Source organism: Malania oleifera, chromosome 8, assembly GCF_029873635.1.
Source record: "Malania oleifera isolate guangnan ecotype guangnan chromosome 8, ASM2987363v1, whole genome shotgun sequence".
In the NCBI taxonomy this organism is placed as follows: Eukaryota; Viridiplantae; Streptophyta; class Magnoliopsida; order Santalales; family Ximeniaceae; genus Malania; species Malania oleifera.
The window spans coordinates 77,096,807-77,109,911 of record NC_080424.1 but is presented as its reverse complement, the minus strand read 5'-3'; the positions used below and the strand labels follow the sequence as shown (position 1 = coordinate 77,109,911).

The 13,105-nt window shown below is 39.7% G+C and overlaps 1 protein-coding gene across 7 annotated transcripts in view; it reads left to right on the top strand.

Annotated features, from left to right (window-relative positions):
- The first annotated feature begins 211 nt into the window (after window positions 1–211).
- Window positions 212–13,105, top strand: part of LOC131161462 (uncharacterized) — a 48,407-nt gene continuing 35,513 nt past the window's right edge. For 2 of the 7 annotated variants that reach the window (XM_058117237.1, XM_058117239.1), the window contains exon 1: window positions 234–673. In XM_058117237.1, coding sequence (XP_057973220.1) covers window positions 421–673 — 253 coding nt within the window. In that variant the 5' untranslated portion in view covers window positions 234–420. Of the gene's footprint in view, window positions 678–9,515; window positions 9,613–13,105 lie in introns of those variants that run through there. The other 5 variants (XR_009138476.1, XR_009138475.1, XM_058117238.1 and 2 more) reach the window with 5 other exon arrangements.

Below are 13,105 nucleotides of genomic sequence, written 5' to 3'. Positions count from 1 at the left end.
TTGCAAAAAAGACAAAATTTTTTGAATGGATATCTATATCTTTTTAGACAAACTTCGGGGAAGTTTGCAATATTTTTGAAATCTTTAATTTTTAAAATTGACATATCCGGTTTTTTTTTTTTTTCATAAAATTATATTATTTTTATAATATAAAAACTTGAATTATTTATTTATTTTTAAATATATAGTTTTTGAAAGTTCGACATGATTCGGGTCTGCGGCTGGGAGGCTGACTCCATGATGAGGGGTGGAATGGTGGTATAAATAATGCTTCAAGATGGATTCGCAGCGGTATGCAGGAGGCATGATGTTTTTTGACTGGGCAAATTCGAGCTGTGCCCTTCCCACTTCAAACCCTTCGTCTACACGCCTCGGGCATCTCTACTGGCATAAACGAATTGAAACATTGTTCTAGGCTGAATGGGAGATCGGGCGTGCACGGACTCCGGGGGCAGCGCAGACGGGGCGGAATGGGAGCCGCCGTGCGAGGCTTCAAGGAACGGAGACGCGGACGGCAAGAGCCCGTCTCGTTATTGGACGGTGAAGGCCCCATCCCGCTCATGTGCAGCCGCCGCCGTTCTCAACGCGGTCAAGAGCCTGATGGAAGCCGCGGCCCCTGGAACCGGCGATTTCCCATGGATTTCGGCCAAAGAACCTTCTCAAGCTTCTCGATGTAGGTACACTGACAATTCTTAGTTTTCCAAGCCTTCGTCGCTCGTATTCTTTGTGCCTTGTCTAGTAAGGAAGAATGAAAGGAGATAGGAATGGCAAAATTTTGTGAATAAATACAAATGTGAAATAAGAACGCTAAAATGGATAAACACTTGTGGTTGTTCGCGAAAGATTTGAAACACGCCATGTTAACATAGTGGTTGGACTCACTATATATCTGACCTACATGATTGAGACACAAGTTCATGCCTCTCATATGTCTGGACCCAAATGCTAATGTTGCATTTTTTCGGTTCCAAATCCTACTCTTTATAAATCTTTCTAATTATAATGATGTTTTCATTTTTATCCTTATTTCCCTTTGGCATGAATATTTTTAATGCTGAAATGACTTTTAAACTACTTTTAAAAGTCGTTCTTCTTGAGACATGTTTCATAATAAATATTTTTAAGTTTAATTCATACAGTTTTCTAAGGAGAATGAATAGCTGTTTAATTTTTCATTCTATGAATAATATAAAAACAGAATAAATACAATTTATGATTTGCGATGTAGATTCAAAAATTTTTCTAAGTGGGCCACATGCCATACTAAGGCGGATGTGGTTTTGTACACTGATAAGATATAATAACTATTTTTGAGAAATAAATACGTGCATGTCTTCTCATCCTTCCATAAAATATTTCTTCTTCTTTTTATCACTACAAATAATTTTTTTTCTCAAATATCTCTTTTAATACCCATTTTCTCAAATGTCTCTTTTAATACCCTCATCTTCCGACTATTAGTTTTCTTTATTTTTAATTGTCCTCTCGTTCTTTTTCTCTTTTCTCACAAATGCTAACCAGATATAATCTCATCTATATATGAGGGCGGGCATTAGATCCATAGCAAGGTTATCCTTTGTAATTGGTTGGTCATGGGTTCGAATCCAAGAAAACAACCTCATTGCATAAAAGGTAGGGATAAGGCTATGTACATAGTAACGACCCCCTCCCTACCCTTACAAAGTAGGGAGCCGCTTGGCACGGTGTCACGAGTTAAGCTTGTTTAGGGCATTATGCTTGCCTGTGACCGCTTGCCTCGTGTGTTTGGATGAGTTTTCATCATGTAAATACTAGTGTAGAGTTATTTTTCAATATTTATTTCATTGTAAGGCAAATAAGGCAGTATGACTCCTCGGTCACTTTGATGTTTCCTAGTGTCAAAGTGAGAATGACCCAGAAAGCTCTTTAGGGTAGGGTGAGTGTTCATCAGTCATTGTAAAACTCACTAGCAATTATCAACGTGCTTAGCCTACTTGCCTCCCTCGCTAAGTACACCATGTCAACGGAGGATTTGTTAATGAATTACGTTTGCTTCAATGTTTATTGCTTGCTTGCCACGACTTTCATGAATTGATTACTGTTTCCGATGCTATTTGAATGAATGCTAATGAAAGTATTTCGTGGATGAATGTTGGTAAACGATAGGCTAGTTAGTTAAAACAAGAGTGCTTTAGTTAGAGCCGCACGACCCTTCACAACGGTGTGAAAATAGTCGGACTGTGACACTTGGTATCAAAGCCAAGGCTCAGCTGCTACGAGAATTCAGTTACCTTCATTGTTGGATTTTGGAAGCTTTGGTAATTGACCATGGCACCAAACAATGCTGAAAGACTTAGTGCACTGGAAGCACAGGTTGAAGAGACAACCAACAATATGGCCAATGAGATGAGCCAACTAAGGGGACTTGTTGATGAAGTGATGGGATCACAGCAGCATCAAGCAAGTTTGACAAGTGAAATGTTAGAGGACTTTCACCACACTGTGGAAACTTTGCAGGCCCGGATGGCTGATCTGGATGCAAAGGTGAATCTGATGGTTCTTGTTATGGGGAACTCCAACACTCCGGGAGTTAGTAAGACTAAGGTACCTGAACCCAAGACGTATGGGAGTGCCCGTGATGCTAAGGAGTTAGAGAACTTCTTGTTTGATATGAAACAATATTTTTGTGTTGTGAGGATGACCTCAGAATAGGTGAAAGTGGATACTGCAACCATGTACTTGGTAGGTGACGCCACACTGTGGTGGCATGCTAAGTACAATGACATTGAAAATGGAAACTATGTAATTGATAGTTGGGCAGACTTGAAGAGAGAGCTCAAGGCCCAATTCTTTTATGAAAATGTTGAGTACAATGCAAGGAAAAAGCTGAGAGACCTCAAGCATACTGGGTCGATCAAGGAATATGTGAAACAATTTTCTGCTTTGATGCTGGATATCCGGGATATGTCGGAGAAGGACAAATTGTTCTATTTTCTAGAGGGGATGAAACCGTGGGCAAGGACTGAACTTCATAGACAAATAGTTCAAGACTTGTCTACCGCACAAGCTGTTGCAGAACGCTTGACTGACTATGCTGGGGAGAATACCACTTCGTCCAAAGGATCTGGCGGAGAGGGAAACAATGGAAAGTCTTTCAAGAAAGGCAAACCCAAGAGTGGGGGAGCCGACTATAAAGCATCAACCTCAAAGGAAGTTTCGTCGTTTCGAGGGTTCAACACACCCAAGGGAAAGGGTAAACTTGAGTGTTTCTTGTGTCGAGGTCCTCATAGAGTTTTTGAGTGCCCTTACAAAGCATCACTTAATGCTTTACAGGCTTCCATTGCCGAACAGGCACTGGAAGACAATGGGGAAGAAGATGAGACCCCGAGGATGGGAGCAATGTGGCAGGTGAGCGCATTAGAAAAGCAAGCGAAAGCCCCAAATGTTACACGAGCTAGAGGGCTAATGTTTGTGGACTTGAGAATCAATGGGAAGAGCACCCGCGCTATGGTGGATACCAGGGCTACCCATAACTTTGTTTCGCAACCAGAAGCTTGGAGACTCAACTTATCCTTGGAGAAGGATACAAGACGCATGAAAGCAGTTAATTCTGTAGCCCAGCCTACTCTGGGAGTAGCCAAGCTAGTTACTGTGAAGCTTGGGCAGTGGGAAGGTCATGTGAATTTCACAACAATGCCATTGGATGACTTTCCAGTCATTTTGGGAATGGAGTTCCTGAGGGGAATGAAGGGAGTGCTGATGCCTTCGGCTGGTTCCCTATGTCTGATGGGAGATCACCCATGCATGGTGCAAGCTGCTGCAACGAAAGGAGACGATGGAAGTTCCTTTCAGCCATGCAACTCAAGAAAGGTTTGAGGAAGGGAGAGCAAACATATCTAGCTACGGTGGTGGTAGATAAAGAAGTAGGCAAAGAGCTAGTGCCTACAACCATCCAAGCGGTGTTGGATGAGTACAAGGAGGTGATGTCGGATAAGTTGCCTCACGAATTACCTCCATTACGAGGTGTGGAGCATGAGATTGAGTTGTTTCCAGGAGTGAAACCTCCTGCAAAAGGGCCATATCGAATGGCGCCTCCAGAGTTAGCAGAATTGAGGAAGCAACTTGATGAATTATTGGAAGCGGGATATGTTCGCCCTTCCAAAGCACCATTTGGAGCACCGGTGCTGTTTCAAAAGAAACATGATGGGTGCCTGCGGATGTGCGTAGACCACCGCGTGCTCAACAAGGTGACAGTGTGCAACAAGTATCCTATTCCGTTGATTGCTGATTTATTGGATCAATTGAGTCGCGCCAAGTACTTCACTAAACTTGACTTGAGGTCAGGCTACTATCAGGTGAGAATTGCTGATGGGGATGAGCCGAAGACTACTTGTGTGACACGGTATGGGGTATATGAATTCTTGGTGATGCTATTCGGGTTGACGAATGCGCCTGCAACATTCTGTACCTTGATGAACCAAGTTTTCCGCGAGTACCTTGACAAGTTTGTTGTGGTGTACCTGGATGATATTATTGTCTACAGTTCCACTCTGGAGGAACATAAAGAGCTTCTGCGGAAGGTGCTTGATAGGCTGAAGGGGAACAGTCTATATGTGAAGAAAGAGAAGTGCTCTTTTGCTCAGCAGAGTATCAAATTCCTTGGTTATGTGATTGAACAAGGTCACATCAGAATGGATATGGAGAAGGTAAGGGCAATTCATGAATGAAAGATCCCAACGACAATGAAAGAGTTGCGTTCCTTTCTTGGCCTTGCCAACTATTACAGCAAGTTCATAGAGGGGTATTCACGGAGAACGACCCCTATGACAGAACTACTAAAGAAGGGTCATGGGTGGAACTAGACAGAGGAGTGCTAGGGAGCCTTTGATGACTTGAAGGATGCCATGATGAGAGATCCGGTACTGGCTCTTCCGGATGTCATGAAACCCTTCAAGGTACAGACAAATGCATCAGACTTCGCCCTTGGAGGAGTCTTGGTACAGGAGGGGCACCCAGTTGCGTACGAAAGTCGTAAGCTTAGTGAAGCAGAGCGAAAGTACACAGCTCAAGAGAAATAGATGCTAGCGGTGATACATTGTCTCCGTGTGTGGAGGCATTACTTACTTGGGTCAAGGTTTGTGGTGAAAACAGATAACTCAGGTGTTAGCCATTTCTTCACACAGCCAAAGCTGACACCCAAGCAAGGCCGATGGCAAGAATTCTTGGCAAAATTTGATTTTTCATTTGAGCACAAGGTGGGGCGATTGAACCAAGTCGCGGATGCATCGAGTAGAAAGGCTGAACTGGCGGCCTTACAAATGGTAACACATCTGACTTTAAGTATTGTTACCACAACGATGCGGGAGCGCATCAAGGAGAACTTAGCCAAAGATCCAGTTGCGCAGAACTTAATGAAACTTACCAAAGAAAGGAAGGCACGACAGTTCTGGATGGAAGATGTATTACTGATGACCCATGGTAACCGGCTCTTTGTGCCACGAGCAGGTGATTTGAGGAAGACATTGTTGAAGGAATGTCATGATACCATGTGGGCCGAACATCCAAGATGGCAGCGCACTTTGACCTTACTGAAGTGGGGGTACTATTGGCCGCACATGCATGATGATGTGGTTGATTATACCTGAACTTGTTTCACTTGCCAACAAGACAAGGTGGAGTGGAGGAAAATTGCTGGGCTGTTGGAGCCCCTACTAGTACCGTCCAAACCGTGGGAAAGTGTCTCACTTGACTTCATTACCAACCTGCCCAGAGTGGGAGACGCAGGGTCTATACTTGTTATTATAGACAAGGTTTTCGAAGTATGGTACATTCATAACTGCACTGAAGTACTGTTCGGCAGAGGAGACAGCACAGTTGTTTTTTAAGAACATTGTGAAATATTGGGGTGTTCCCTACGACATTGTTAGTGACTGAGACTCAAGATTCACCGGCAACTTCTGAACAAAACTTTTTAGAATCCTCGGTTCACAACTATAAATCTCTTCGAGTTATCACCCATAGACAGATGGATAGACGGAGAGATTCAATGGGCTACTTGAAGAGTACTTGCGCCACTTTGTCAACGCCAACCAGAAGAATTGGGTGCAACTACTTGATGTGGCTCAGTTCTATTTCAATGCCCAAAAGTGCTCCACAACCAACAAGAGTCCTTTTGAGCTTGTTACAGGCCAGCAGCCGCTGTTACCTCACACAGTGGATGAGCCGTATAGAGGAAAGAGTCCCAGGGCATACGTCTTTACCAAAGAATGGAGACCGAATGCTTAGATTGCCCGAGCCTACCTAGAGAAAGCTACTAAGCGAATGAAGAAGTGGGCAGATCAGGGGAGAAGACCGCAGTACTTCAATGTAGGTGACTTGGTGCTTGTTAAGCTCAATCATGAACAGGTCAGGTCACTACGAGAATGAGATAGGAGACTACTTCGCAAATATGAAGGACCAGTGCCCATCTTGGCCAAAGTCGGGAAGGTCTCCTATAAAATTGACCCTCCGACTTGGATGAAAGTGCATCCTGTGTTTCATGTCAGCTGCCTTAAGCCGTACAATGCCAACGCCGACGATCTGAGCAGAAATCAGTCAACCAGAGCAGAAGTGAGTACAGTTCAACCTGACAGACGTGAAGTTGAAGATATCCTTGTAGACTGAGAGTTCACATCCTTAAGGAAGAAGCGGCAGGAATTCTTAGTGAAGTGGAAAGGCCTTGGTGACGAAGAAATTAGCTGGGTTTCTGCGGAAGATATGCAACCATTCGTAGACAAAGTTGAAGTGTACCTAGCGTCAAAGTCTACTAGGACGTCGACCGCATAAGTGGGGGAGAATGTCACGAGCTAAGCTTGTTCAGGGCATTATGCTTGCCTGTGACCGCTTGCCTCGTGTATTTGGGATGAGTTTCCATCATGTAAATACTAGTGTAGGGTTATTTTCCAGTATTTATTTCATTGTAAGCCAAATAAGGCAGTATGACTCCTCAGTCACTTTGATGTTTCCTAGTGCCAGAGTGAGAATGGCCCAGAAAGCTCTTTAGGGGAGGGTGAGTGTTCATCAGTCATTGTAAAACTCACTAGCAATTGTCAACGTGCTTAGCCTACTTGCCTCCCTCGCTAAGTACACCATGTCAACGGAGGATTTGTTAATGAATTACGTTTGCTTCAATGTTTATTGCTTGCTTGCCACGACTTTCATGAATTGATTACTGTTTCCGCTGCTATTTGAATGAATGCTAATGAAAGTGCTTCGTGGATGAATGTTGGTAAACGATAGGATGGCTAGTTAAAACAAGAGTGCTTTAGCTAGCGCCGCACGACCCTTCACAACGGTGTGAAAATAGTCGGACTGTGACACACGGGGATGCCCCTTTTAATAATCTATCTATATATGATTTCTAAACCCTGGATGGGGCACATGTTGCCATTAGGGTTTTTTTTTTTTTTTTTTCTTTTAACTTCTCTTTCCCCATCTCTATTTGGAGCTCCCCCTTTTCATGTGAGTGGATCCCACACTTTGTACAATTGGGACACATGTTGGTAGGCCTTGTTTCCACCTTTTTTTTTTTCTCTTTTCCCACCTATTTCCACTTATTTTCCTCCCTTTTCTTTTTCCTCCCCCTTTTTATTTTAATTATGTCTTTGTTTCTTATAGCAGCAAGCCCCCCCTCTTCTGGTTTCTCTCTCTCTCTCTCTCTCTCTCTCTCTCAAGCTATAGGCCCCCACCCCAATTCCCTACCAACACCTTTACACACATCTGCATTTATATAAATTAAAACTATTAATCTAGTCCAAATCATTGGCTTCCACCTTATTTATCCTTTATTTATATGCGTGTACATTAAAACTATAAAAATTAATTCAAATTATTTTAAATAGATGGGATTCTGTACATCGTGTTACATTTACATTTATATACATTTACATAATTAATTAATTTATATTATCTATGTTACATTTTTCTAATCTTAGAATAAATCCAATATGTTGTGTCATAAAATTGGGATTCAAAGTACTTAATAAGGCTTTGGATTAAAATACTAATTTGTCATATTTTTGTTTGCACTTACTGTAAGTTTGTTCTAAATTTTTTGATCCATCTATTGATGTTTTAGTTTCAAATCAGTACATACATACATACTATATATATATATATATATATATATATATATATATATATATATTTTTATGTTTACAATATTATTTTTTTTGCTCAATTATTAATGAGATATTATATTTGTTTTAAAATATTTCAATGAAATGTGTAGAATTAGTTCCTTTTTTTTTTTTTTAATAAAAAATTTCATTCTTAATTGTTAGGATCGGATGAGCCCATGGGTGGGTTTGATACACATGGGTGAACACCAACTTGACCCAAAAGTTTAAGCCTATTGGGTCTTGGGCCCAACCATGTATATAAGCACCCATCATTCACTCTAATTTTCCAATGTGAGACAAGCTCACAAGTGGAATTTTCAACAATCTCCCCCTCACTTGTGAGTTCCAACTGCTCCCTCTTAAACAGAAACCATCTCCTTTATGGGAGTATGCCCAATTCTCCAAAAGTTGCTCAAGTGGGCCTTACCATTGACGCCTTACGTCCGTTAGATTGCATTCCACGTGCCTTCTAACCAATCCTACCTCTCACGTCTTGACCCTATTCAGATCCATCCTCAGCCTAGATGATCCTTATTGGCCTCAGCCACACACTTGGTTCTCCAACTGTTAGCACGTCAAGAGAATTAGCTTCACGTCTCGACTTTTTATGATGTCGTTCACCCAGAGTTACGAACTGTTGGCTCTGATACCACTTGTTAGGATCGGAGGAGCCCATGGGTGGACTTGATACACATGGGTGAACACCAACTTGACCCAAAAGTTTAAGCCTATTGGGTCTTGGGCCCAACCATGTATATAAGCACCCATCATCTACTCTAATTTCTAATGTGAGACAAGCTCACAAGTGGAATTCTTAACATTAATTCTCCCATAGCATATTGCGGGCCCGTTTCACGTGTATAATATAAAAGCAAAATAGTAATGTTTAGAATTGACATGTAGTCTTTTTTATGCATGAGGAACTGAGGAAGTTGTCACATGGATGAGCTATTGGTTAATATATTATGCCTACAAATTGGAGCATGTTTATCGTAGATTTTTCTTAAATTTTATTATTTTCAAATGTAAATATTTTTAACTTTTCTATGTGACTTGTATCATCTTCTGCTTTAAAATATATTAGGTTCATAAACTTAATTCTTAAATGTTTTTCACCATTTGCTGTCTACTCCAATCACGTTTGATACTTCTCAAAATTTATATACTTTTCACTCTGCATGCCGTTAACTTTTTTTTTTTTTATTCATTTCTTTCTCACTCTTTCATATGAGTCTTTTCATTGAGAAATAAATTAAGGCATTTCACTACACTAATTGTGTTTCTTGGTGCACTCTTAACAATTCTACGTCAGTAATCACTTAGCTCTTCTTTTTCCAAGTTTACTATAAGCAGTATTCAAATCAATATGTGATGCAGGACTGCATCAAGGATTTGCAGCCAAGAGAGAATGTGGGAGAGATAGAGGGGAAGAAGAAGGAAGAGAAAGAAAGGACATACAAGAGGGAAAGTGCACGTAAGCTTTCAATTCAAATTCATCAAAACTTAACTCTTACATGGCTTTCACACACTATAAATAAGAAATCCTAAAATACATGAAATCACACATATACCCCTAAAGATGCATGAAATTAGAAATAGAATCTAAACTATGCAAACATTCAATCCAGCCCCAAAAATACATCATCCTATTACAAGCAAGCTAAGCATAAATAATAAACAACTGATTCTACAGAGTTGGGTTTAGGAACCAATAATCTATTGACCCTATTCTTTCACATAGGCCTCCAATTGGGCCAAAATGATACACCTAAATACCTGCTTCTTGTCCTACATCAGTATGCTTCTATACGATCCACAATACTAGTTTGACTTTTTGTTACAATTTTGTTTTGAGTTGCTTTTGTTTCATGGATGTGTGTTAACTTCATCAATTTGAAAAAGCTTATTAATTGTATGATATTTGTCTAATTCTATAATATTTTACATAAATCAATGTATGAGAACTTTCTATTTTCTTCATTGAAATATTCAATATCATATGTTTACACAAATTCAACATAATACAAGTGAATATGTTGGCATGGGTTATGTGAAATAAGAAAAGCTTATTTTCTAGTTATAGAATATATAAAATTATATTAAAATTAGAGTTTTCAATTTCTACTCCATATTTTGAAGAAATTTATACATTGATTAAATGACTGAAAGTTTCTTTTCCGTCCAAAGAACTAAGTCATCCTTAGCCATTTAGCAGCATTTGTAACAAAAAATCCATGTTGCGAAGGTGTTTTGCTTGCGAGTATGCTAGTAAGGGGCAAACAACAATGTCTTATAAGTGGCCCAGAAATAAATAAATTAGGGAAGGATTTGAAAAAGTCCAACTAAACCAACTAGAGTCACAACTAACATTGAAAGAAGTTACTTGTGAAATATAGATAACATCCATAGAATTAATTAAAAAAAGATCTTTATTCACTCTTTTAGTTTTGAAATGTGTAGTTTCTAAGAACTTCCATTAATTAAGGAATGGTTATGTAGATTTCCATTAGAATCTAATTCCTCATGGCATCACATAATTAAGAGTAAATGCGGAATGCATGGGAATGGGTAGGATCTAGGGGGAGTGGCAACGTTACTCGAGCCCTTGGATGTTTGTCTTCTAAGTAGCTTGCCTTTCTCTCCTTCCACATATTTTTAAGTGGGAATTGGGGATAAAATTCATTTCTGGGAGGATATCTGAGTTGGTTAGATTTCACTGGAGCTGTTTCATATTGCATTTATTTAAACTTCTCTTTTGTTCAATATGCATCATTTTCAACTTTTTATTTATGTTATGACGGCCTAGCCCCATTTGAATCCTTGGGTCAGCCATATATGAATGTTTCATGATAAATCTCTAATTAAGCTCTCATTCAAGAGGGAGTTACTTGTCTTTCCATGCCTTGGTCAATGCATTCATGCGTCAAAGTAAATCACTCATTCAAGAGAAAAGTTATTTGTAATAAATTGAGAGTCAATTATCTCTCTTATTAAATAGAGGGAATATATATATATATATATATATATATATATTGGAAGGCAAAGAAAAGAATGTTGACCTTAAGGGGAGTTAATTTTTTCATTCTTGATTTGAGGTGCAGTTAATTTGCTTTTCTTGATTTGAACGGGAGTTATTTTCTTTTTCTTTTTTTGGGGGGGGGGGGGGTTGTTATTTATTGATGCTTTTTGGGTCTTTCTTGGGTGCGAGAGAGTATAACATCTTCGATGTTATTTTCTTTTGTCTCTTCACAATTGTGAAGTTCTCCTGTTATCTTTTCCTGTGGATGTAGGCTATAAGCCGAACTAAGTAAAACTTGTGTCTACTTTCTTACATTTTTTTTTTCTTTTTTTCTTTTTACCAGCAATGAGAAAATAATATTAGCAAGGCATCAAGGGGATGCCAACTGTGGTACAAACCATTAACCTCTCTATAGAGTGTCACAAACATCAAGGATTACATAATAATCATTAACAACCACTAAGCCAGCTGGGGACAGTAGCAATCCATTGGTCTTTGCAAATTTGAAGTGAAGTAGTTGAATCTTTGAGGGCTCTCTTATTTCTTTCTTTCCAAGCACACCAAAAGATGGTGAAACGAACGAGGTTCAAAGCCTTTTTCTTCTCCTTGATGGCTCTGATGCCTTTCCAAGCCCAAATCTCCCCTTCGCCTCCAATTGAATTTGCCGTAGCCCACTACTATCCAGTTAAGGAAAGAAGCCAAATTCCCAAAGTTCCTTGTCCAAGGGTAGTGGAGAAGAATGCGGTTAATTGATTCTACATCACGACATACATAAAAAACACCTATTTATGACTGAAAGCCCGCTTTTTTTTTTTTCCCTAGATTGTTGAGGGTTAAAACGTTTCTATGTACGGAATCCCAAACAAAAAAGTTAACTATTGAATAGTGTTGCATCCCCCAATGTGAATCCATGGGAAGTTGTTGCAATTTGTTCCTAATGATGAGAGTTTCTTGTAGAAAGATTTAAAAATGAAAACACCATTTTTGTCCAAAGCCAATTTTGGTTCATATTGCATTTCTCTTTTATTATTCACTTATTTTCTCAGTATTGAAGGAGGAAAGGACTTTTACCAAGTCTCCTTTTTCTCATCAATCTGATAAGATTCTTTCAAGTTTTTCTATAGCTCCAAAAATATTTTTGATATGGAAGTTTGGTTTACTAATAACTTTTTGGGTACTTCTTTTTGCTATCATTCTTCTCTTAATTACCGCAATGGTCGTAGGGTCTGTAATTTTTTATTCTTGCAATGAGTTAATTAATTTTGGAAAAGGTTGCTCCTTTGTGCGGTTGGTCATAGGTTTGAGTCCAAGGAAATGGCCTCTTTGCATAAAAGCAGGAGTAAGGTTGCGTACAATATAACAATCCCCCTACCCTTGCAAAGTAGGGAGCCTTTTGGCCTAGGGATGCCCTTAAAGGTGTTGTGCCTACACCTATGGTTGACCTTAATGAAACGAATTAACTTTTTGCCAAAGAGATCTAGATTCTCTTGGAGGGACTTAAATCCTTGACCCATTAGGAAGTGAGAGGGATAGTCGGGGCCCAAAGGAGCTTCTAGATAGGTTGGGGTGCTCCATGGTTAATCCTTTAGGCCAAGCTATTAAGGTGGCCGTTTCCTTTAGAACCTGTCAAAGGAAGAAAAAGAGAGTGGAGAAAGAATTGCAAGAATTGTCCTCTAATATAAACTATGGAGGGGGGAGGGTAAGAGGTTTAGGGTTAGTAAGGTGGGATACCAGATTTACTAGCAAGTTGGGAGTTCTCATTGGTTCCTTTTGTGTATTTGTGCATTTAGATGTCATAAGAAAGGGCCAGTGGTTGTTTCCCTTGGTTTTAAGGACCGAATGATCCTAGTTGATAGTATTTTATGTGATGAATTAGCTGCAATTCATGTTTTGTGTTCCCTTTATTGGTGTTTGGGGGGTGATTTCAATGTCATTAGATTCACTAATG